A 25,146-nucleotide genomic window follows, 5' to 3' on the forward strand; every position below is an offset into this window, starting at 1 on the left:
CGGCAAGGGAGGAGCCACCGCTTCCTTATCTGAGTCCCCAGGACTGGCTCCAAGGATTGCAACGGCTCCTTAGCTTTGCACAGGGAACACGCCTTGAGACCCCAGGCAGAGATGGGGCTGCTGCACTGGGGCACAACAGAGAAGTCACCACCACAGTGACCACCATGGGGTGGCAGACAGGCAGGTAGCCAGCCCAGGAGAGCCTAGGTAACCCCTGTCAAGCCCTGAGACCATTTGTGGCTGTACCCACTGTATTGCAGGCAGTGGGAGCAGGGCTTGAATGAGGCTCGTTTGGGGGTCTGGGTCACAGCACCAAGTCACAGCCTTGCTGTCCTCATGGAAGTCCCCTGCACCACCCAAGGAGGCTCTCCAAAGACAAGCAACTCCTCCAAGGATCAGCAGCCCAGGCTGGTGCCCAATTCGCTGATCCCGGGCTGGTGCGAGTACAAGCAGCCAAGCTGCAGCCTTTGAATTGAACAAGCAAGAAAGCAGACCAGCCATAAAGCCTGGGTGGAAATATCCCAGTGAAGAAATCTAGGAAAATCATGGAGGGAGTTCCCTCCTCCAGACGAGTCAACCACAAACACTGGGACCCTGCAAGAGGGTTGTCCAGGGCTGGAGCAGCCGGCTCACAGCACATGCCATGCAGGGCAGAGAGCCAGAGCCCTGGGCTGTGCACAAGAGAGCCATGCCGGGCGGTGGCCAGCAGAAGGGGCGGGATGCAGGCAGTGATAGATGCCAGGGTGCTGATGAGTTCACAGTCTTCAGGGTCATTAATCAGATCAGAGCTGGATTAAGGTGTCCGAGGTCTGATTAGCTTCATTTCCCGCCTCAGGAAGGAGGGAACTCTTCCCCATCCATCAGGTCCTCTGGTGACAGCTCACCTGGTTGCTAACTAGATCTGAGAACTGTAATAAGTGAATGTGACCGTGGCCTGGCTACCTACCTCTGCCCAGCACCCTTCCTCCACAGGAGGGTCTCCAGAGAGGATCCAAGGCAACCCCAAACATCAGCCACAGGTAGCAGACCTCAGGATATCAGCCAGAGAGACAGCTTGTTCCCATGGCCTGGGGGTACAGGGCACTATGGCAGGAGCTGCCCCAGGAAAGCATCCCCATTCAGGAGGACGTGGAGTTTAAGAGGGGATGTTCCCAGCCAGCACTGTATTGCTCCCAGTCCCTTCACAGCTCACCCTGTGTGGTTACCCCAGGGCCTCCTCTGCTCACCCAGTGGTAGCAGAACCCTCCCAAAGTGACTGGCTCTCTGAAAAAGGCCAGCAAGCACCACCTTGCTGCTGTGGAAGATTTTGGTCACATCCAGGACAGAACTCCTGAGCCCCATACAGAGCTAGATGGACCAGCTCAAAGACCTGAACCAGCCAGGGTTTTTCTCCCATCTCCACATCCCTTGCTGGCTCAAGCCCAACCCATCATCATCTTCATTTGTCCCCTGCCTCATGCACCTCATGTTGACTGTGCCCTAAAGGTGCCTCCACATTTAACTACTTAGTCTACTCCTGTCCAGCACGTGTAGACCAGTGGGAGGTCCACGCTGCCCAGGCAGCATCAAGGTTCCTCAGTTCCCTCACCTCTCTGGGAGGGCCCTGATCACAACATCCCTCACTGGGCAATGGGCAGCACCAGGAGCATTCACAGAGCCCAGGGCTTCCTGGGACTCTTTCATTTGCCCAGGCATTTTGGGGGGATTTTCTGGATGTGCCTCAGCTGAACATTCAGAGCCTGGTCTTTTTTCAGCCACCAGAAAGCAGCAGTCACACCAGCATCTATGCAGGTGTACATAAGCCCTGCAAAGCCTTTTATTGCTGGTGTGAAGGTACCCAGCTAGACAAGTGGAGCTCTCTGCTGTGTCTGTAACCTCAAGTGGATTGTCTCCATGCAACTTCCATCCATGTGAGGTCAAGCAGCAGGATTATAACTAGGAGAACCCACATGGCTACCAAAGACACCCAGCTCTGGTGCACACGTTTTTGGCATCTGTAGGGACCCACAACACTACCTACAGCAGTTCACATACTTCCGCAAGCTGTCGCCAGCAGTGCGTGAGCTCTCAGAAATGAGCCATGGGGGTCACAGGTAGTGTTTGGGAAAACAGTTCAGTTTTACAGCCCTGCCACTTCCTCAGTGTCACCTTGGGAAGCAATGCAACATCCCTCAGCAAACCCAAGTGCCCCAAGATCAAAGTCAAGGGTGCCGAGGAAAATCCATACTCTGATAAAAAAATTACCGAGACCAGACTTTCATTTTTCTAGAATCAAGTCCTTATCCCAGACATCAGATAAAGACATGACCCATGCTGGGGCTGTGTCTTGATTTCCACCTAACCTGTCATTTCAGCTGTTCCTAGATCCACAATTTAGCACTGGGTCCTTCTGGTGGGTTTGGGTCACCTCCTGCCTTCAGTCAGTAGAAATTATCTTTGAGACAGTGCTGGAACCGGTTTGTCCCAGAGAGGTGGAAGGAACCCCTATTTCTGCCCAGGCTATAGCTTTTAAGCCTTGAAAGAGCTCCTTGTCCCCAGGTTGACTGTTCCCATTTGCTAAGCATTAACTACTCCCCAGGTCACAGCTCCCAGAGCTTTCCATCTTTAGAAATTACTTCCCTGTAAGAGACCTACAGTGCAACCACCTTGTTTAAAGCATCTCTCAGGAAGCAGTGGATCTTGCTGCTCTGGCCCTGGTGCCTCAGGTCATCTTGCAGCACTCTGAAGTTCCAAGCCAGCTAGTGGAGAAATACAGCCCAGAAGCATCACTGATGCTGGAAACACAGGCTGTAAGCCTGCTTGCATGCATTTTCCCAGCCATTCCTCCATGAGAGGGGCTGTAGAAGTGTCGCACTCTCATACGTGCTCCACAGCCTCCAGCCCAGAGCTGGCTGAGCCCCTGGTGAGAAGCACTGGGTGTAAGAGCCCCTGGTCTGCTCCAGTTTGGGGTGTCCCAGGTTTTGTGGGAGCCCTGACTACTGCCCATAGTGGGATGCTGCCCTTCGCCTTGCAGCAGGGCCACCTGCTATCTCTGGAGTCTGGGAAGCCGCAGGAGGCTGGTGGGGAAGGTAAATAAACTGCCAGCCTCCTGGTGATTAGTGGCTAAATGAACAGTTGAAGTCACCTGTGAGTGGCCCAGGGCCCGTTAACCAACCAGATAATGGGTCTTAATCAGCCCTGCGGTGGTGGGAGCTGAGCCCAGCCTGTATCAGACCTGGCACAGCCAGCCCCAGGGTCTCAGGCTGCTCGGTGGCCATCCCCTCTGCAGAAACACTGGCAGAGGCATCCACACTGATGTTGTGGGAGCAGAGCAGTCATCTGCAGAGCCCCACAGAAATGCTCATAGGGCTCCTCATCCATTTTTAGGGGTGTCCCCCTGCTCTGGTGGTGACAGGAGACAAGTGCCAGGCAAGTTGCTGAAGCCATCTCCCTGCCTGCTTCCAGCGGTGCTGTGCTCAGTCACTGCCATGCCCTGTCCCTTGCCTGCATCCCATCCTGCGTGGGTCTGCCTGCTCCTGCCCACCCCAGGGACTTCCAGGCCAGCCAGCCACAGGCTCCTGAGGGCTTCTCCATCCTGGCACAGCAACTGCTTGGTCCGACAGGCAAGGAGCTGTCCTGGAAGGCAGAAATCCCCATGCCTCCATGGCCCTGCCACTGCCCAGGCTTGGTGGGGTACACAGCTCCCTCTGCCCACCTTACCTAGCCTTCACACCTCCCTCCAGACCGAGCCCCAGATACCTGCCCCGAGTGAAGGGGTTAACAGGCAAAGCAAACATGGCTTAGTCCCTCCTAGACAGGCCTCCTGCAGGGATTTCTGAGCAGCTGTTTATTTAGCCAAGCAATTCCTCAAATCCACAGCCCGATCTCTGATGGGACATGGCAAGGCTGAGCAGAAAAACGTATTAACAGCTCCCATCCTGGAGCAGGGGGATAGCAAACTGGCACGGGAAGGATTGCAGGACAGGGAGGGTGCCTGCCCCAGCAGAAACAGCCAGGGCAGTTCTGAAGTGTCACCTCTGATCCCAGCACACAGCCACTGTGAAGGGTTAGGGCACCAGCATCCTACAGGATCAGGCCATACAGCTGCAGGGGACAGGCAAGGGATGTCCTAGGGCTCTCCTCCCCTCTATTAGCTGCTGGCTCGGCTTCCTGGGATACAGCAATGCACTACAGAGGTGCTCAGGCTTGGGGACAGACGGCTTGTCCCATTGTAAACACAAGGCTTGGAGAGACAGAGACATGCAGTCAGCTCAGATCCGTTTCTTGCAAGGACCCAGGGTCTGACTGCTGCATTTCCAGTCCCATTAGCCCCTGACCCCTTTCCTCTTAGACCCTGAAACACCACAGCACACACACAGAGATCTCCTCCATCCTACTGCCCTCAAAACAAGCTCTGGCAGCACCTGGGCTCATCCTCAATGTCTGTCCTCACCTCAGGCCTTGGTTTTTACAGGGAGAGGCTAAACAGACAGAATCTCCCATACCCCAGCATCATCCAGGAAAGCAGGGAAGTGACTGAATGCACAACATCCCTCCTGCTGCTTCCCTGTGCCCCTACTCCCACAGCCCTTGCCCAGCACATTGTGTCCAGTGCCATATGTCCCTGGCACAGCCAGGCTCCCCTACCCCCAGCACCCCATTGCTGGGCACACCGGGGGATCCTCCAGCCCTGCCTTATTCCTGTCACCTCCAGGATCTTCTGGTTTTGCTTCACTGGGTCTTGTCCCAAGGCCAGAGCTGCTCCCTGGGAGGGAAGGGAGCCAGGACTGGGCTCTGGGGGCACAGCACAGGGATGGGTGCAGGGTGACACCCCCCCAGTAGCACAGCCTCACCTCTTTCCTGTTAATAGCCTTTCCATGGAGTCAGCTCCTAACCTGCTCCCAGGGTGACCGGATAAATCAGCTGCTCCTCCCAGGACCTTGGGCTCTAATTAATGTCAGCTCATTAACGAGATAACAGCCATTTATTACCCTGTCTCCCTGGCTGCTGATTAACACTTTCCCAAGGCAGGGGCAGACAATGCCGTGGGACAGGGATGGCCGGCGCGGGTGATGTCTCTGCAGTGAGACCCAGGCACACCTCAATAAGGGGGGGACAGATAGAGGGACAGGCAAACAGGACTGCAAAGGGCCTGAGCGAGGGACAGATGGGACAAGGGGGGGGTCAGGACACTTGGGTTTTCTTCCTAGTAGTATGGTAAGGGCTCAATGGATTAAAGCCTTGAAGGAGCTGCCAAGACTCATGGGCTCCCCCCAGGTTGTCACTGTGGCCTCCAGCACATCCCTGAGCCTCCGTGTTCCCCAGGTGTCCCTGCCCCAGCCCATGGGGGAGAGCATGGCCAAGACCTAGAGCTCAGCACAAAACCTCTGCATCGCCTTGGCCCTCAGCTCCTATTTTGAGGAGCTGCCACACAGTCCCACAGCCGATGGGAAGCCACTGGCACATCCTTGCCTCTAGAGGCAAAAGCAGCCCCAGCTCCATCTCCCCGGGCACTGCTTATGCTGCAGAGCGGTGGGGCAGGATGATCCACCCCAGGGCAAGAGGGAGCCTTTGACTTGCCCTTGACCTGGGCCTGGGTACGGAGGGCAGGAGCAGGGGGGCTGGGGTGGGCACGGTGCCCCCGCCCAGCAGTCCAGTGCCAGGCTGCAGGGGCTAATGCTCTCCGTACATCAATCACGCTGCTCGGTGGCTCCCTATTAGCGGGAGCAGCGGCTGGTTAATCAGGCTGAGGGCTTCGGCTCGTTAAGCTGACACCTCCGTTGCGAGAGTGAGACATGGGGGCACGCAAGGTGCCACTTATTTATTTTCTTCTTTCCCAGGGAATATATTAAACAAATTAAATTCCTGGAGTGTTGGGTCAGCACAGCCAGCTCTGCGCTTGTCCCAGCTCCACCCAGCTCAGCTGTTGGGAGGGGACCATGCTCCCCAGCCTGCAGCAAGCCCCCGGCACCACTGCAGGGCTCCCCTATCTCATGCCTCCCCAGTCCCTTGCAATAAGAGACAGCCCACCTATTCCCCCTATTTCCCCCCCTGGGCTGTTCTGCAACCACAGCTGCTTGGTGGTGCTGAGTGTGGTTAGGAGGGCAGGAGATCTTGTGCGAAATGCAGACCATGATTTTGTATGGAAAGTCCCCCAGGAACCTGCCTGCTGTCCCTGAATGGGCTTCTTTGGTCCTGCAGGGAGGGGAGTTGTGGTGCAGCCTCGGATGTTTTCGGGTCAGCTTGTAATGCTCCCTGCTCCAGGGAAAGCCAGGGACTGGTTTCAGCCATAGCGCCAAGCTTTTTTCTTTGCACTCTGGTATTGGGGACATCTGGGCTAGTGGCAGGTTGGCACTGCAAGGACCCTCTGCTGGTGGGAGTGCACTTATTCTCTGTAAAAATTGAGTCTCCATCACAGGACTCCAGGAGCTGGGGATTTAGAAAAAAACACTGTGCATCCCAAGAACAGTTTTCATGTCATGTGCATTAACATCACTGGCATTGGCCTCAAATCGTACAGAGCCGTGAGAACAAGAGTCTTTGCTGAAGCATTCCCCTGCACTGGACCCTTTGCCTGCTTCAGCATCAGTCACCCCTTCAAAACCAAGTGCTCTCCCTGCTCAAACCCCTTGAGGGCTGAGGTGCCATTTCCTTGCTGCTGGGCTGCTCTGCTCCACCCCAGCACCAGCTGCCTTTCAGCCCTGCTCCGGGTCTGGTTAGGTGACAGGCATGGATGGAAAACTGGCTGCAAATTAGTCATTAGTCCCCAGAGTTGTTCATTTATTGACCATTTGCAACTTTTCCCTCCATCATCACCTTTTCCCTCCCCATTCTTCCAGCAAAGTCAGTGGCAGCCTGTCCCTCTCTGCTGTCCCACCACACCCCATCCCACCCCATCTTGTCATCCCCATCCCTTCACAGAGCCCAGTCCTTTCCACTCAACTTCAGTCCTTCAAGCGCATCTTCATTTCAGGAACAGACCCACCTTTTGCTGGTGGAAGGGTGACTCCCTGGAGGTTAGTGAAGAATTAGAAATAATTTAATTTACCTCCCTGTTCGGGTGCTTTGATGAGCTGAAAGGCCCCTTGTCAGGCAGCGAATCCATCTTCCTCCAGCCTTACATCAAATTTCATTCACTAATTAGAAACTCCTGCCCCAGAGCGTGCTGCCCCCACCCCGTCCGCCCCTTCTCCCCACCAGCACCATTATGAAAATAAATCGTTCCATTAGCCGCATTGTTGTGGCTGTGGGGCCCAGCGCCGGGAGTTATTAGAGCAGGAAGGAGGGCGTTGGATTAAGACGCATGATTTATTAAGGAAAAGGACCCTGATTAGATTCTTACTCGTCCCCTGCACGTGGGCGCATACTCACACACCCCCTGTCCCAATGCCCGGGGCACTCCAGAGCCACTTGTGGAAGGTCAGTGCCCAATGTCTGTGGGGTTTCCCCCGGGGCCGTATCCTGCTGGCTGCTCCCATGGTGCTGGGAGCCCCCCCCCACCCCATACTGGGACTGTGTACGAGGTAATGGCTGATGCCTGCTGCCAGACCCCCTGCACAGTCCCCAGCCAACCCTGCCAGCCCTCCCTTGCACGGAGGGTGGGGGACCACCAGCATCACCCCCAGCTCTTCATGGCCCGCAGTGGGTGCTGGGTGCGTCCTGCTGAACAAGGAGGGGATACGGGAAGGGAAATGTGGGCTTTGGTGTGTTAGCTCCGTACCCCGTGCTGTGGGAGAGGGAGCCGGAGGGTGCCTCTCCAATGGGAGGGTTGGCAGGGCTTACTCTGGGTGGGGGGAGAGGGTGTTAGCCCCCTCCGTGGGTCCCAGGTGGTCTCTGCACCTGGGAGATGTAGGGTTGGCATGGATGCAGAGGCGGGCACTGCCCTGGGGTGCCCGTGTCCTGTGGTCCTCACAGTGCCCATGCTGTCACCATGGGCCATGCGCATGTCCCCTGGCCTGTCCCCGGAGGGTGACAGAGATCAGGGACACCTGGGTGCTCCAGATGCTGCCTGGAATATAAAGTATCCGGGCTGGAAAGAGAGTAATCTGGGGGACTGTATGGTGATGCTGGGAGCCCGGGGGGTGTCCAAGCACAACCGGTGAGGTGGTGGGCATGTGTCTGTCAGAGGGGATAAAGGCATCTGTAGGGGGTGGATGTGTGTGTCTGTCTGTCCGTGTCTGTACAGGCACAGTGGGCTGTGGTGTGACTCCCAGAGGCTGCAGCCTCCTAAAGCACCTCCAGCCCTGCCAGAGGGAAGCTACCAAGCGGAGCCAGAGGGGCTCTGGGGAGGGGCAAGCAGCCCCTGCAAAGGGGGGGCCCCCCAGCGCTGTCCCCACACGGGTGCCACTGTTGAGAGAGGGGCAGGAGGCGGGGGCGCGGGGCAGAGGGGGAGGTGGTGGAGGCATTTAGGGCACAGGATGGGCTCCACAGCCCACACCACGCACCCTCCTGGGGCTCCCGTGGGCCCGGGGCCAGGGCGCTGGTAACCCCCCCAACAGCTCTGCAGAGAGCGGGGTCCTGCCCCTGCCCCCGGAGCAGCAGCACTCCGAAAAGCCATTAAGCTAAATTAAGCTAATGCAAGTGAGAGTGGTAGGGTGGTACGGGCTCCCTCTGCGGGCACCTGGCAGCGTGCGGGGCTAAGCCGGGCTGGGCAGCCTCTCCTTGGCTTTTTTTTGGGGGGCACCTACGGGTCGGTCTGCCCTCGCCAAGATGAGGATCCCTGCAACCTGCTGTACCGATGCCCGCAGGCCCAGATATTTCGGGGTGACCCCCCCCATCACTGTCACAGCCCAGGCCATGGGGACCTGGTTGGACCCAGAGCTCCTGGACGATGGGGACAAACCACCTCCTTGCCCACAGATATCCCCCCTCCACGGGGAAGGTTTGGTCTTGGAGTCCCGCAGGATCCCCACCTTGCTGTCATCTCCTGCCCGCACCGCTCAACGGCGCGGTTCCCCACAAACAGGAGATGCTTTCGGGGTGCTCCGCTCCCACTCCCTGGGTCCTGACCGCTCCCCCCCGACCCCCCCCACCCTTGCCGGGACCCCGGCACCCAGCGTGCCAGCCACGGCAGAAGGCCACGGAGCGAGGGACAGACGGGAGAGGCGGGGCCGGGGACAGCGTCCCCCCTTGTTAACAGCGCCGGACCCTGTAGCCTTTTCAAGGCTCTGAATAGGGGGTGGTACCTCTCCTCCCCTGAATTTGGGGCCGGGGGGGGTGCTGGCACTGGGTTAACACGCTCAGACAGGGCTGGAGCGGTGGGGGGGACACGCGCTACCCCAGATGGGAGCATGTGGGGGGTTTCTCTTGCCGCCACATGCCCTTCCTCTCCCTCCCGCCCACCATTCACATGGTAATGAGGACAAATTGATGGAGAGACATCCATTGTGGTACTCTCCAGCCCGGCCCTTCTGCCGGCCACCCACCAGCATCCCCATCCATCACCACCCAGCCGGGACCCTGGCAGGAACCCCCCGCCCGGGACTGGCACACTGGGAGATGGGGCTGCTTCAGGAGCCCCCAGGCTGCCCTGGCTCTCCTGGGGCTGAGTGACAAGAGAAGGGGGCACATCCAGGGAAGAAAGAGCCCCCCCATAAATCCTGTCTGTCAACTGGACATCACTTTGTCCTCACCATCCTCGCCATGGGTTTTTACAGAGCTAGTGGGGAGTTAATGGGGCTTCAGAAAGATCCCAGAATCTTATTTATGGGTGTGTCCCCCTTCCTCTTGCTGCCCTGGGGACAGCCCAGAGCCAGCACCCCCCCACACTTTCTCTGCTTCCACCCCAAAGCAGCCCCCCAATACCCTGCAGCATCCTCCTAATGAGGCAAAGAGCTGTTCCCCCATATTCACTGATACCCTAAAAACCTGGGCCTGGAGATGGGCTGCCCACAGCACCATGGGGCACCCCAAAGGGCACATCCTCTCCCCAGGCATCCCCTGTCTCCAGCTCCTGCCACCGTGCCTGCAATGGCAGCCTGATTGAAATTTCACTCCATAAAGTGCCTTTCGAAAGCCTGACCCCACGGCCCCCCCAGGGACCAATTTGTCCTTCTCTGTAATAAGAACCTAATTAAATTAGCTCAGCCGCCTCACAGAGCCCTTAAATTAGCCATGGTGATGAGGGCCCTCGCTGACAGCCTGCTGCTGAATTGCTCTGCACTTGCCATGCTGTGGGGTCCAGGGAAAGCCTTGGGGGGACCCTGCTCCCAGCCCCCCAGGGAGACCAGGGCAGGGCAGCTTGGAGATGGGGCAAGGGGTGCACAGAGGTGCACGTGGGTGGGACAGGTATGGGGAGGCCGTGTGGGGTGCCAGCTGGTGGTCTTCCCTTCTGCTGGTATGGGGATGGGGTGGAGGGGGGGACAGGGCTGGCAAGGGGTGAGGGGACAGAGCCAGCAGTGACCAGCGCTAGTGACATTGGAAACCTCGTGTACAGGGTAGGGGATCCACCTTCTCCAGGAGCACTGGGTTAGTGGGCGTTGGGGTGATGGAGATGGTGGGGAAGGGTGTCCCAGCATGGCTGGGCACTGGGGCCAGACTGGGATGGAGAGGTGTCCCCAGCAGTCCCACAGTGGCTGTCCCTCCTACATCCTGCCCCGCTTGCCCTAGTTTCCAGGTAGCCCCAATGACAGCTTAGTCCCATGTAGGCTGGGTCACTCCCACAGCGACCGGCTGCCCACTTCCCCTGAGTATGGGGGACTGGGGAGGGAGAGCTCACCCTTTCTAGTGGGAGGTACTAGGGTGGCCAAATCTTGCTCCTAGAGAAGCGCAAGATGCCCTCTAGCTCTGCCTGCCCTGTTTATGATGGGCAGTAAGCATCCCCAATCCCTGCCTGCCCTCCCCACATCAGAGCTCGGAGCATCCGCCTGGGAGACGATGGATTTATTGGGCCGTGTCCCCAACCAGGAAAGGTACATCCAGTGAAGAGACAAAAATGCACCTGTTGTCAGCCGTGCTCGCGCTCTCTCATTTCTCCCTGGACAACAATCACCATAAAAACTGTGCTTTAAAATAATCTTTAAATAATTTCTGCTTTTTGTTTTAAAAAAAAAATCACCTCCTCCAACCAAACAGCTTTCCCCCTCCGCTCCTGTCTCACCCTGCACATGCCCACGCTGCCTCCCATCTATGGTACATACAAAGAGCAGATAAATAAATAAAGACGCGTGATGCTGCAGAGGGGACACAGATCACAGCCTCCCCCCCAGCCCTTCACCTCTGCTAACGTGGAGCCAGGGAAGGCTGAGGCTCTAGCTAGGATTTGAGGGGGAGACCATGACTGCAGCTCTGATGGGACTCCCCCAGGTCCTGGGAGTGGGTGAGCAGCAATGAGTTACCCTGAGGGTTTGGGGTGCTGGGTGGGGCAGGGAGGTCAGGCCAGGCAGGGTCTGGAGCTTGAGGAGCTTTTTAGCTTTGGGGTGGGAAAGGCATTGCTTTGGGCTGAGCCAGCTCAGGGAGGGATGCCAGGAAGGCAAGGGAGGGAGCACTTTCTCCCCGGCCACTTTCTTTCCCCCAGCTCCGGCAGGCTGGGGCTGCAGCCTTGCCTCTCCCCACCCCTGCTCCCAGCAATGCGTGCCCATGCCTGGCTGGCACTCCCACCCTCCTGCCTGCATGTTTGCCTCTGCAGTCCCCTCTTGCCAGCCAGAGCCCCCCATGCTGTCACAGTGTCCTCACAGGCATGCCTGGCCGGGTGGCTACAGTGATGACTTGGGGCAGAGCTCGGGGTCCCGCTCCCCAGTCTCTCGCTCCAGCAGCACTCATGTCACCAAGTCGGGGGTTTTGTGCCAGAGCCGTGCCAACCCCTCCAGCTCTGCCCGTGCTTGGGCACCCCAGGCATACAGGGGTTTGGTTTGTACCCCCTCCTCTGCACCCACAGTCAGGGCTAAGGACAAGGCACAGTCCCAGTACCTGGGTTGCCCTCCTCCCAGCTGCCATGCCCCAGGGGTGGGAATGGCATTGCCTGCCCTCCCGCCCGGGGCTGCCCAGCAAAGGGCCCTGGGCCCACCCTCCCAAAGCCTCCCCACCGGGTGCAGGCAGGCTGGGAGCCCTGGGGGAGCAGCCTGCAGCCAGGGGGTCTCTCCTCGTCCCGCTCCCCCTCGTTTATCAGACCTCCGTTGTTAGCTAATTCTGCACACGCACACGCACATCACACGCACACACAAAAATAGCAGCATGTGGATCCAGCCGGGGGCACCCCCATGGCCAGGGGGCAACCCTTCATGCCTCCCCCCTTGCCCCCAGGAACAGGGGGTGAGGAGGGGGCGGTGGGCATGGAGGAGGCACACCGGGGAGCCCCGGTGCCCCCCAACTAGGAGGTGGCTGTGCCCCAAGCAGGCAGGGCTGGAGGCAGCTCCCGATGGGCACCCAGCTTTGGGAGGGGGTGCTGGCCCCCGGTGAGCCGCCCTGCAGCCACCACCTCCACCAGCAGCGCCGGCCACAGCCGGGGCGCACCCTCAGCTCTCCGCCCAGGGTACCCCCAGTGGGTGGAAGCTGTCGGGGGGCAAGAGCAGCCTGCCCAGGCGGTAGAGCAGCCCCGAGTACCAGTGCACACCGTCCCCCTGCGCCCCTGGCCACCCCACCAGGCTGTGGTAGAGCCGGAGCGGCCAGAAGGCCAGCTGCGCCAGATGTTGCTCCTGCACCAGGGCAAAGCACGAGGCCACCACACCGTCCACCACCAGCGTCCCGTGGCGCGTCAGTGGGGCGTAGGCTCCCACGTCCCTCCGGTCCCGCACCCCCACCACCTCGGCGGGCTGCAAGCCGCCACCCCCCACTGCCACCAGCACAAAATGTCCGGGGCGCACGTGGCTGGCAAAGGTGGGGCGGAAGCGAGCGGTGGGCGCCGAGGCATTCTCGGCCACGAAGAGCAGGTGGGTGGGCGTCAGGGCCAGGCGCCGGGGCGGCTCCCGCGTCTCGATGACATGGAAAGAGGTGAGTGCGCGGGGCTCCTTGTCCAGGAAAGCCAAGAAGTCGCTGTAGGTGGGCCTGCCCGTCCCATCCATTGCCAGCACCCGCTGGCCAGGGCGCAGTGCCCACAGCGGTGTCCGGGCACCGTCCTCCAGCGTCGCCAGCGCCCGCCCAGGGAAGCAGCCCCCTGTCTTCGCAGCAGCCGAGTGTTCTGCATGGGGAGAGAGAGGACAGGAGGGTTACCCATCCATCAGACACCCAGCATCACCCTTCCACGACACACAGAGACCCTCCCAGGCTCTGGGGGACCCAGCCTGGCTCTGCCCACCTGGGGATAACCTTGCTCTGGCATCAACAATGTGCACGTGCTCCCTACACACCCCCAGCCACCAATCCAGCCTCCCTGAGTGCCTGCTCCCCCAGCCACTGTGTCACTAGGGGTGGCACCTGGGGGCTTGAGCCACACATGGCAGCACCTGCTCCCCACTGTGGTGCAAGGGCGCTGGGACTGCCCTGCAGAGCCAGGTCCCGAAACCCACCTGGCAAGGGGAGTGGGGCACAGCGACAGCCCCAAATGCACATGACAGTGCCAGGGGGCACCCAAAGCTCGAAAGAGGGGAGACAGAGCCCTGAGCCGGTGGCAGGCTGAGGAGCAGTGCCTGGTCACACACTGCATGCCCACAGCATCCCCATCCCCTGCAGTGCTGGGCCTGGGTACTGCTGGGGGGGATGCTACAGGGAACGGCGCAAGGTGCAATGCCCTCCCCCAGCACCGCAGCACCCCTCCATCCCGCACTGCAGCCCTGCTCCCTTCTCCCGCCTGCTCGCCCCTGCACCACTGGTGCCAGCTGACCCCTTCTCTGAGCTGCAGGGAGATGTCACAGCCTGTGGCCATGATCGGGCAAAAGCCACCAGCCTCCTGGGCAGGGCTTCGCTAGCAGTTGTCACAGGGTAAAGCACCCCAACTCTCTGAGGCTTGTCCCCTGGGATGGTGGCATAGCAGTCCTACCCCTCCCCAGATGAAAAGATGCAGCAAGTCACCAAGTGTCACCAGGGGCCCATCCCAGCACTTAGCAGGGGAACCCTGGCTTTCCAAGGAACAGTGGTCAGCTGCCACAGCAGCCCCGGTCCCCCAAGCCCCAGCAGCCCCCATCTTAGTGTCTATATGATGCCCTCCCACCATCTGTCAGGGGCATCTCATCTAGGGTCCTGCTCCTGACCTTGCATGGTCCCAGCCTCGAGCTCCCAGTCCCCATCAGGGCCCTCTCCCAGCTCCCTCATCTAATCCCTGAGTGCCCTCCCAGATGGCACTGCCCCCCTCATCACTCCCCAGCTTTGGGCAGAGCCAAATCCCAGCCCCCAGGCCCATGAAGAGAGGCATCCATCTCTGGGACAGAATCCTTTTATTGCTCAGATGAGGTGCAGTGACCGCCCCGTGCCTGCCCCGGAGGCCAGGTCCCAAATCCTGCATCCTGCATCCCCGGGCAGGCGGCAGAGCCGTGGGGAGGGGCTGGCAGGAGGGTGAGAGGGACACCTGGCAGAAGCGGGGGGCACAGGCGCTGGGCATGGAGGGGTGTGTGAGTGCAGGGGGAGACCCGAGGAGACGCAATACATACAACAGGCCATGGGGCCATCCGTACAAAAATAAAAGCCATTTACTAAGAGGCGGGGGCAGCCCGGCTGCCCTCTTTACACAGCTCTGGGCAGGGGGGGGTCAGGATATGCACCCCACAGCCTCCACCATGCACCCTTGGGCTCCCCATGGCCTCAGGGATAAATATGGGGGACCCAGAGCCCCAAGGAGCCACTGTGGAGCAAGGGGGCTGCAGCCAGCCCCCAGAAGCCCTCCAGTGCCTCAGGGCCCCTGTCTGCTGCCTGGGTCACAGCATCCCTCTTCAGTTGGTCCAGGGGAGCATCCCAGGATTCAAGAGCCTCTGTCCTTCTCCAGGGGCACAGCCCCACTCCTCTGGCCAGCCCCAAGGCTCTGGGATCATGGTCCTCGCTTCGGAGCCTGGCCCCACTCCTCTGGCCAGCCCCACGGGGTGCCCTTGGGCACGAGAGCCCTGGTCCTTCGCCCACGCTTTGTCCCTCTTCTTCGGGGGCGCGTCGCTCCCTCTCTGCGGCTCGGTTGCCCCACCTCCATCGCCGGCCGGCGTTGCGCCCGTCCTGGCATCGGCACGGGGGAGCGGGTCAGCGTGGGGGGGCAGGCTGGCGTCTGGGGGCGTCAGGCCGCTGGCTGCGGGCTAGGGCAGTAGGACAGGCAAAGTGCGGTGGGAGCCGAGCCCGGGGACGAGAGACGCGGGGCAGCGCCGGCGCACCAGTCCCGGCACCACGGCACGGTGCGTGACACAGGGGTGTGTGGGCACGTCTGTGGGCATGTGTGGGCAGCCACAGCCCTCTCCCTGTGCGTGTGTGTGCTGGTGCAAGTGCTGCGTGTGCAGGCACGGTTCCCCGGCACGGCAGCCTTGTGCCGGCACGGTGCCGGGGGGTGTGTGTGTGCAGCCGCCGAGGCTGCCTCTGTGTCCACGCAAGCCCACGCACAGGCAGAGCCCTTTCCAGCCTGTCGTGACATGGACACTCAGGCGTCCGGGAGCAGCAGCACGGCCCGTCTCCTGGCGTGCCGCCGCCGGGTGAGCGTGGCCCTGCGTGGCCGGTGCCGTGCGTGGGCCGCTGCTGCCCTCTGCCGCACGCAGCCAGCGCGGCCGCTCCAGCGGGAGCTGCGCGGGGAACCGGGCTGCAGCACCCCGGGCAGGGCAGCTTCTCCCCGGGCTGGGGGACCCCACGCAATGCCCTCCCGGCCGCGGGCAGGGTCTGAGAGCAGCCGTCCCCCCCGCCTCACTGCACCTCACGGGAGGAAGCGAACACCACCAGCAACTATAGCACCCCTGACTCCAGTCCAGCTGCCTCTGCCCCCAGCACCCCCCCAGCTTTGATCCCCTCCGCAGAAGGCCCTGGGCAGCAGACAGCTGATCCAAGGGCACCCTGGCCTGTCCCTGCCTGGGTGTCCCCATCGCCAGCCCTGGCCAGTCAAGGCTGGATGGGTGCTGCTGCAACAGCAGGAGCTCAAGGGCAGCCGGTGGTGGAGGTGGGCAAGGCTGGATGGGGCTGAGTGTGGGCAGCTGGGCACTGAAGGACTGCAAGGGCTGAGGCAGGGAAGACAAATGCAATGGGCAGACTGGGGGGACAGGCTGGGGGAGAAGGGGATGTGGGGTGGGAAAAGGAGCGGCATAGAGAAGGTGGGTCAGGATGCAGGTCGTGGGAGCTAGATGGAGAATTTGCCCTATGGCACTGCTGGCCACAGGTGTGTAACTCACTCCCCACCTGACTGTCTGCCCCAGATAGGGAAATCAAGCTGCGAGAGCCAGCACCCCCCCGGGAGCACCCCACCCAGCCAGCCAGGCTCCCCAGGCATACCGCAACAGGGGGGCTGGCCCCAGCCCTGCTCACTGCTCCCCCCGGCCTTACCTGACTTGACGGAGCAGTGGATGTGCGCCTTGGACTCGTAGTAGACCCAGTCAAAGCCAGCCTCCACGGCCAAGCGAGCCAGCATGCCGTACTTGTTGCGGTCCCGGTCCGAGGTCGTGATGTCCACGGCTCGGCCCTCGTAATGAAGCGACTCCTCCGAATGGTGCCCGTCCTCGTCCCAGCCCTCCGTCACCCGCAGCTTCACCCCTGGCCACTGATTCATGACGGAGATGGCCAGGGAGTTCAAGCGGTCCTTGCAGCGCTGCAGGGCAGAGGGGCAGAGTCAGTAAAAGCTTTTTGGAGGGGGGGAGGCATTAGCTGCCTGGTTGGCAGGTTGTACCCCAGCATGCTTCTGCGAAGCCTCTCTGGGTCCTCAGACCCTTTGAGGGCTGGTCCAGCAGAGGAAGATCTGAGAACATGAGGTGTCTTGTCCATCCCATGCCCTCCAGACTCCCCGCAGTGCCCAATACCCCACCGTTTGACACAGCATCTCCCAAGGGCGTGCACCCCAACAGGGTACCCATCTCCTCCTCCATCTCTCCCCCAGTACCTGGCCCATTGGAGAGCCCGTTGGGCAGCACAGCCTGGGGTGAAACACCCTCTCTGCTCACAGGACACCTGCCCTGTGCTAGCACTGACCCAGGGGCTCCCAGCTGACAGGAGGAGGATGCAGGAGCTGAGACCCTGCTGCCTCCTGGCTGGGAGGATACCCCAGGGTCCCCAGCACTCTGCCCAGGCACAAATGAAACAACCTGCCCAGTCCTCAGCACAGCTCTGCGCAAGTCCTGAGGCACAATGGCACAGCACCGGGCAGCCTCATAGCTTCATCCAGCCTCTGCTCACATAGGAAATGCCAAACCTGCCCAAGAGCTGGAGCAGAAAGGATGTGGGGTGAAGTCCCCTCCGCATCTCCCCACCACAAGGGCTGAGGAACAGCAGCAGATCCCAAAAGCCCCAGACCTGGTGGCCACAGAGGTCACACGAGCAAGGCAACTGCCCTGCCTCATCGGCCCCTGCTGCGGTCCTCCCCAGCAAGCAGAGGGATGCCAGCCCCAAACACCTGTGCTGCAGCCCTCCCAGCCTCACTCCGCGCTGCCTGCTTCCCCCAGCCACAGCTGCATCTCAGGGACGGACAAAGCACATGCGTTCTTGGCTTGCAAAAGTACAGCCCGCACTTCTGGTCCCTTCCCCTGCTGCAAAAGGAATGGAGGAGAGCTAGAAAAGGTGTCAGAAAAGCAATACGGGAACTTCTACACAAAACCAGGTAAAGGGACTAGGACTGTACAGCCTGGAAAGGAGATGCTGGGCGGTCCCAGAGAACACTATAAAATCAGGGCAAAGGACAGAGCATTCATGGTCATGCATGAGGCCAGTCCTGGGAAGTATTAAGTGAAACGACTGGGCAGCAGCCTAAAAAACAGCCACCACGGGGGACGTTTTCACGTGATGCCCAGCTCAGCGCTGGAACTGCCCACCACGGGATGTCGTGGGTCGTGAGACACAGTCATGGCGAGCATGAGCCAGGGCTATAAAACCTGATGCTGGCTACACCCCCGGACCCAGAAATGCCCCAGCACTGCTTCCTCAGGGAGCTGCCCCCTCAAAAACGTCAGCCCTCACCCTAGTTTCAAGCACCTGCTCCCGTCCCGGGGAGGTGGGCTCTGCTGCTCTTGGGGAAACCCGCTTGCACTTGGCAGTGTCCGGGCCTCAGGAAGGGCAGTGCCAGGCAGGCCTTTGCCCTGCATGGGGTGGGGGACCAACTCTGCCCTCGTCCCACGGCTCCCTGGGTGTGGGGAGATAAGCCAGGAAGGTGTTGGACAAACAGTTGCTAGGTAAGGGGAGGAGGAGGGAGGGGCGCGACTTTTGTCCCCGTCCAACACCACCGTGGTGCCACTTGGCACATGGCACAAGCAGCTCCCAAGGTCCCCAGCCACATGGGGACCCCGCAGAGAAGGGCAGTAAGGGGGCTCAGGGCTGGAGGCAGGCAGGGAGTCCTCGATGCCTCCCTGCATCCTCCAGCCATCACTCCAGGCATCCCCTTGCCGCTCCCATGCCAGCACCCTGTTCTGGGCACCCCTCCTGCCCTCACTGCCAGCCCTTCTGTCCTCCAGGTGCACCCTGCCCGCACACAAACACCGAGACCCTCCAACCCGTGTCCCCAGTCAGGGACACTGCCTGCCACCAGCCCCTGGAGCGAGGCCACCCTTTCCTAGCAAGACCCACCTGGGCTGCCTTGTCCCCACCATGTGCGTCTCTCCCAGCGCAGCCCCAGCCCAAGGGTCTCCCACCTTCCCCTTCCCGGTACGGGGCAGTGCCCAGCTGCCTGCCCGGCTGGGCGAACAGGGGCAGGCAGGTCCCCGGAGCACCCTGTCCCCGGGCTGCCGAGACTGTGCGGCTCTGCCTGTGCCTTTGGTGGCCAGCAGGTGTCAGAGCACGGGCAGGGAGCGGGCAGGGACCGGCAGGGAGCAGGTACCGATGGACAGGGGGAGCAGGCAGGGACAGGCAGGGAGGAGGTACCGATGGACAGGGGGAGCAGGCAGGGACAGGCAGGGAGGGTCGGGGAGGGAGTAGGGGTGGGGAGCAGACACGGGCGGGCAGGGCAGCAGTGGACATGGAGCAGGCATGGATGGGCAGGGAACAGGCAACTGAGAAGGGACCAGGCAGGGATGAGCCATAAACAGGGAGCAGGCAGTGAAAGGCAAGGGGAAGCAGGTGGGGATGAACAGGGAGCAGGCACAGGAGGCAGGGAGAAGACAACAACGGGCAGCGATGGCCAGGGACGGGCAAGGAGCAGGCGGCAATGGGCAGGGAGCAGGCATGGGCAGCAGGGAGCAGGCACAGATGGGCAGGGAGCAGGTAGGGATGGGCACTGCCACAGATGGGCACAGGTAGGCAGGGACCAAGAAGCCCATGAGCATGGGCTGTCTGCAGGCTCTGTGCTTGCCGGGGGCTGAAGGGAGAGCTCACGTCCTCCCCACGCACAGCCCAGAGGGGCTACAGCATCCCCGGGGACCAGGGTGACCATGCCTGCCTGCGTGGCACGGTCCCCGTCCTGCCTGAGGGTGAACACAAGGTTTCGCAAGGTGGCAGCAAAGACGTGGAAATGCCACCTTGGCCCACGGGCCCTGTGGGGCCCAGGCTGGAGTGGGATGTCCAAGCTCAGCCATGTGGCACTGAGCCCTGGCCACAGCTCACCAGCCCCAGTGCCGTTCTGGTGCCCAGCCAGGAGGCTGAAACCCATGCAACAGGCATATAGCATAGTTTGGGAGAAAGGCGGGTGGTGACAGTGTGTGAGGTGGGGCACAGCTTGTCCCTGTAGTGGCACAGGTGACTGGGCACCCCCAGGTCACATGCAGGACAGGGGCCCATGCCACCATGCTGAGCTGGGTGGCCCTGTGCTGTTGCATGCACATCATGGTGCAGACCCTGGGGATGTTGGGCTGGGCTGAGCAGAGATATTTTCCCCAATGACCAACACTGGTATCTCCCTTCTTGTGTCCAGACTGGGGACAGGACCATCCCCTATGGGGGAAGCCAAACCCCTTTCGGGAAGGCAGCAGGTCTGGAAGGAAGGGCACAGCTCCAAGTGGGAGCACTGTCAGCAGGGACCCCAGGGCCATCTCAGGGTAGGTACACAGGACACTCAGGTGTGACCACAGTCTCAGCAGAGGGGTTGTGGATGGAGCGTGCTTGGCCACAGCTACCCCCATGTCCAGAGCTTGGCCAGGAGAAGAGGGGTTCCACTAGCATCTCCCCCTCAGGCGAGGTTTCTCCCAAAGGAAGCCAAGAGCCCTATCCCAAGGTCTCCATGAGAAATTCCTCACCACTGCAAGGATGGTCTCCATGCCAGTTGGGCCAACAGTGGCTGCAAGGGGTAATGGCTGGGGTAGGGAGAGGCTTGGGGTTGGGACTCCATGGGGGCAGGGGGCCCGGGACATTCCTGGGCCAGGCTGCCGGGGAGAGGTGAGGCGGGCTCTGCCTCCAGCCTTATCTCAGCACCTCCGAGTGGGACCAGCGAGAGCAAACACACTGGAATTCTTGAGGAAGATGAAACGATAAAGGGAAGGCGGGCAGAGAGCAGCACTACCCACCCCCCAAAGCAGGCGGCATCTTCCGGCTGCCTGGGACACCCAGACCCTTGGACTTGGGGAAAGAAAACAGGTTTGAAGTGAGTCAACAGCAGTAAAAGCCAGTGGACTGGGGGAAGGGACAAGGAGTTGGGTCAATGGCCTTTCCCAACACACAGCAACACAGGGCATGGTGCCAGAGCCAGAGCTCCCACGTCTGGGGGCATCTCCCACAGTTAGGGGCCACAGGACAAGCCCAGAGGGCTGTGGGATGGCAGCAAGCTACCAGAAGACATGCCACCTCCATAGCAATGGGGACAATTCCCTGCACAGCTGCCCGAGGCACCATGGTACCCATCTGTGCACAGATGTGTGGTGGCCAGGGACCCTGCTGGATAAGAGCCCTCATTTGGGCACCCCAAAAAGACCAGAGAGCTTCCAGGTACCCTGCCAATGAGGCAGCAGGACAGTGGGAAGTATGGGGCTGGCAGGTGGGACCCCTCTCTCAGGGGTGTTGCGGGGCACTGGCTGGGTTAGGCCAGTTAGGTTAGCACTCTCAAGAGCAAATGCAGCAGAAGCACTCTTCTGCCTCCAACTCGAGCAATATAATGTCACCCACTTCCCCAGTGCACAGACCAACGGAGCTCACTGCTTCCTCAAGCTGTATCCCTGAAGCTGTTCCCCAGGGGATACAGGCTCCAGCCCAGCCCCAGGGCTCCAGTCACCAGCAACCGCAACTCGTGCAACTCCCCAAGCTTGGTGCAGCTTCACATGGGGTCTTGGTCCCTCTGCTGCAGTCCCCAGCCTGAGAACCACCCTGGAGCGTGGCCCCTGCCCTCAGGGACCTGCCCCCAGGGCACACAGGGTTGCAGAGCTGTCAAGCCAGCACCCAAGCAGTTTCTCCTCCCACTGTTACCAACACCTCGGTCAGAAACCATGGCCAGAGCCCCGCTTAGTGCCCACCACCATGGCCACCCACGCTCACCCACCTACCAGCCCTAGAGCGGGGGGTGCAATGGTGAGCAGGGCAGCCCTGGCTGCCCCCTGCCTCCCCCAGGAGCTCACTCGGGCTGTAACCCAGTGCTGAGGCTGGTGGCCAGGTTTCTTAGCAAGGCCGTGCAGCTCCTTATCTGCATTCCTGAAACCCTCAGGCATTCTCCTGGCAATATTAAAACACAGAGTAACCTTCGTCCAGCATCACCCCCCGCTCCGTTGCCGTCCTCTATAGCCCCCACTCCTCCCTCCCGCTGGTCCAGGGCACTTGTAAACTGACTGCAACAGGGCATTTGCAACAACGGGTTGTCCCCGTCCCGGAGCACAGCAAGCTGAAGGCAGTCCCCATCGGGCACCCTTCACCATCCCACCTGAGATACATGGGAAGCAGGGGCACTGAGACACGGCACAGGGTTTTGGCAACAGAGCGGGGACAAGGTCAGCAAGGGTGCTTGTGGTGCCCAGCTCGCGGCTCTGCCTACTCCCCTGCCTGCCAGCACACCGGGCTCTGCTCTGTCCCTCGGCTCCAACAGGCAGGCTGCCTGCTCTGCCAGCCAGCAGGCAGAGCAAAGGGGCAAGGGCAGGATGGGTGCAGCGGGGCAGGGTGCTGCCCCGTCGGGGAACAGCGCGACACAGCGCTGCCGGCTAGGGGGTGGTTTGGCAGGATGCTGCCGGCTCGGGGGCTGTGTGGCATGGCTCGGGGGGCACCAGGGCAGGCTACTGCCAGCTTGGAGGGCAAGGTGCTGGCAGCTCGGAGGACAGCGGGACGTGGGTTGGGGGACAGCAGGGCAGGGTGCTGCCAGCTCGGGAGGCACAAGGGCACACCTCGGGGTGCAGCAGGCATGGGTGCCACAGGCTCCGAGGGGCAGCGGGGCAGTGTGCTGCCAGTCTCGGGGGACAGGGTGCTGCCGGCTGCGGGAGCAGGGTGCTGCCGCACCAAGGCGCAGCGTGCTGCCAGCTCCGGGTCCGATGCGCCCAGCCCAGCCGAAGGGGCAGAGCTTTGCAGCGCCCGGCGAAGGGAGATGCCCGCTCTGCACAACCGGCAGCCCGGCCCGGGCACCGGCATGCCCGGGTCAGGACGGGGGAAGCCGCAGCGCCGGGTTCCCCGCTGCTGCCCGCGCTGCCCCGGGAGAGCGGGGGCGCGGGGCGCTGCCGGGCGGCCCCGGTGCCCGCAGGTGCCCGGCGCGGGGGTAGAAGCGGGCGGCGGCGGGGCCGTACCTGGGTCATGAGCCGGTCGGCTCCGGTGTTCTCCTCGTCCTTGAAGATGATGTCGGGGTTGTAGTTGGGCGTGAGCTCCTTGAAGCGCTCCGAGTTACGCGCGATCTTGCCCTCGTAGCGGCCGCTGGCCCCCAGGGTCTTCTCGGGGACGTTGGGGCTGAACTGCTTGTAGGCGAGCGGGATGAGCTTGCGGGGCGGGCGGCGGCGGCTGCCCACCACCCTGCCCGGCCCGCAGCCGCGCACGGCCGGCGCCAGCAGCAGCGCGCACCCGCTCAGCAGCAGCAGCAGCCGCGCCGGCTTCATGGCGCGCCCGGCGGCCCCGGGGCGGCCCGGGGGACCGGCGGCTCCGGGGTCCCCGCTAGGCTCGGCCGCCGCCTCCGCCGCCCGCCCCGGGGCTCCCCATGCGGCGCGCAGCCGGCGGGCAGGGGCAGGTGCCGGTGCCGGTGGCGGCGGTGGTGGCGGCGGCGGCGGCGGCGGCGGGGCGCGGCGGCTGCCCGGCGCGGGTGCGCTCCGGCTGCCCGGTGCGGCGGGGCTGGCGTCGGCCCGCTCTGAGCTGCCGTGGCCCGGCGGCGGCAATAAATAGCGAAGGGCCGTTTGTTTTGGCAGGCGAGCGGCCGCTTGCGGGGCGCGGGGCGCGGGGCTCGGCGCTGCCGGAGCCCCCCGCGGTTTGCGCCCCGGCGGTCAGCGCGGCGGGGCTGGAGCCGGAGCCGGAGCCGCCGCTGCCTCCGCTCCCCGGGCAGGAGTGAGAGGGGAAATTGAAGAGATCCGGGACCGGGAACCGCCAGGACCGCACCCTGCCCGTGTCCCAGCCTCCCAGCGCCCTCCCTCTCTCGCCTCCTCCCCGCGGAACCTGCCCCGGGCCGCCCGCAGCCTCCTCCCCCCGGCCGAGCCCCGCGGCCCGCAGCCCACCCCGCCGGGGGTGCCCGCCGCCACCTGCCCCCCGGGGCAGCCCCGCCGCCGCCCCGAGGCGCGCCTCGCCCGCCGCAAACCCACCCGCCACCTCCCCCCCCCCCGCTCCCCCGGAGCGTCCCGCGGGGGCTCCCCCGCGGCGGCGTGGGCTCGGGGTGGCACCCCCGGGGCTCCGGCCCCCGCCTCGCCGCCTGCTCGCCAGGGGCCCGGGCCTGCGGGCGGGGATCAAACAGAGCAGGGAGGCAGCTGGTTGAAATTTAACCACAATATTCTCGCTCCCCATTGTTTCCAGGGAGGCCCGATATTTCCACAACAGGATTATGGCATCTGATTAACTCGCTGAGACAACAATGAGGGGCTGGGATGGGCTTCCCCTTCTAGCTGCCAAAAGGGGAAAGTAAATACAACACCCTGATTTCAGGAGCGAGGGCTTGCGGGGCCCCCCCGGTTCTCCCCCAGCTGTGTGCCGGGGAGGGGTCCGGCACGGCTCTGCTTGCACCCTCTCTGGCTCCCTAGGACCTTCCCAGGTGAGGCAGTGCCTTGGGATGCCCCCGTACACACAACGCTCTCAGGCATGTCCCTTTGCCAGCTCTTTAGTGGGCACAGGGTATGGGTCGCTCCTAGGGATATACAGAGAGGCCAGGCTGGAATAGCCTGGCCAGACGTCCAACTCTGGCTGCAGGGCTGTGCTGGCCTCAGCAGGACCAAGCAACCTGGGCAAGACAGATGCAGGCTGGGGAGCCAGCAGCACCCACGGGCTTGGGATGATGCTATCCAGTGGCCCCAGTGGACCATTTCCTTTGCAGGAGCTGCAGGCAAAGTGCAACTGGCCAGAGGTGTCTCTGTCAGGTTTTCAGATGCAGTAGCCACACTCCATCAGGTTTTCATACTGGTTTTGGGTACCCAAAACTGGTGCCCAGAGCCTCTGTGAAGTCCTGCCACTGTGCAGGATGGTGAGGCTGTCCCGCTGCTCCTGCACATGATGGAGCAAGAGAGTCTGGCCAGCTGCCTCGGGCTACCCCACTTCTATATCCATTCAGCTGATCCTTCCAGTGGAGCATCCTAAGGGCATCAGCAGAGAGAGCAGCAGAGACATGTCACAGCACCACTCCCCATCCCTGCCCCTGGCTTCCCCGGGCTGCAAATGGGGCAGAGTTTTCTGTGCATCACTGGCACAGGAAAATCAGAGCCTGGGCTAGGTCCACAGGGTCCTCCCGGCTGGTTTGTACTCCCACCAAAGGAAGGAGCCCAGCTTCCCACTTCGCTCATCACTGTTGCAAGGGTGAGGGGAACAGGGTCATCTGGGATGGCGCTGGGTCTGGGGGGTGCAGCACATCCCCAGAGAGAAGTGTCCTATGGCTGCCAATGACCCAAACCCAGACCTCCAAATAACCTCTGCAGCCTGCCAGCATGCAGTGTGCATGTCACACGAATCTGTCCCCCTCCCAGCAGCTCCAGGCTGACAGCAAGCAGCCTAGCCCTGCCCTCACTGGTACGATGTTCATGTCCCATGGCAGCCCAGGACTGCAGACAGGGAGCTGGCTTTGTCCATGACGGCAGCTCCTACCCATGCAGGGGCCCCGGCATCTTGCATCGGCTCTGGCCACAGTGA

General features: G+C 61.9%; 1 protein-coding gene across 1 annotated transcript; it reads right to left on the bottom strand.

The window, feature by feature from the left end:
- Positions 1–10,845: 10,845 nt before the first annotated feature.
- IHH (Indian hedgehog signaling molecule) lies at positions 10,846–23,630 on the bottom strand. The gene is made up of 3 exons (XM_069781162.1): positions 22,626–23,630; positions 16,348–16,609; positions 10,846–13,093 (listed from the first exon to the last, which is right to left on the bottom strand). The coding sequence occupies exons 1-3, from the start codon at positions 22,926–22,928 to the stop codon at positions 12,432–12,434; spliced, it is 1,227 nt and encodes a 408-aa protein (XP_069637263.1). The 5' UTR covers positions 22,929–23,630; the 3' UTR covers positions 10,846–12,431.
- Positions 23,631–25,146: the final 1,516 nt, after the last annotated feature.

Source organism: Haliaeetus albicilla, chromosome 4, assembly GCF_947461875.1.
Source record: "Haliaeetus albicilla chromosome 4, bHalAlb1.1, whole genome shotgun sequence".
In the NCBI taxonomy this organism is placed as follows: domain Eukaryota; kingdom Metazoa; phylum Chordata; class Aves; order Accipitriformes; family Accipitridae; genus Haliaeetus; species Haliaeetus albicilla.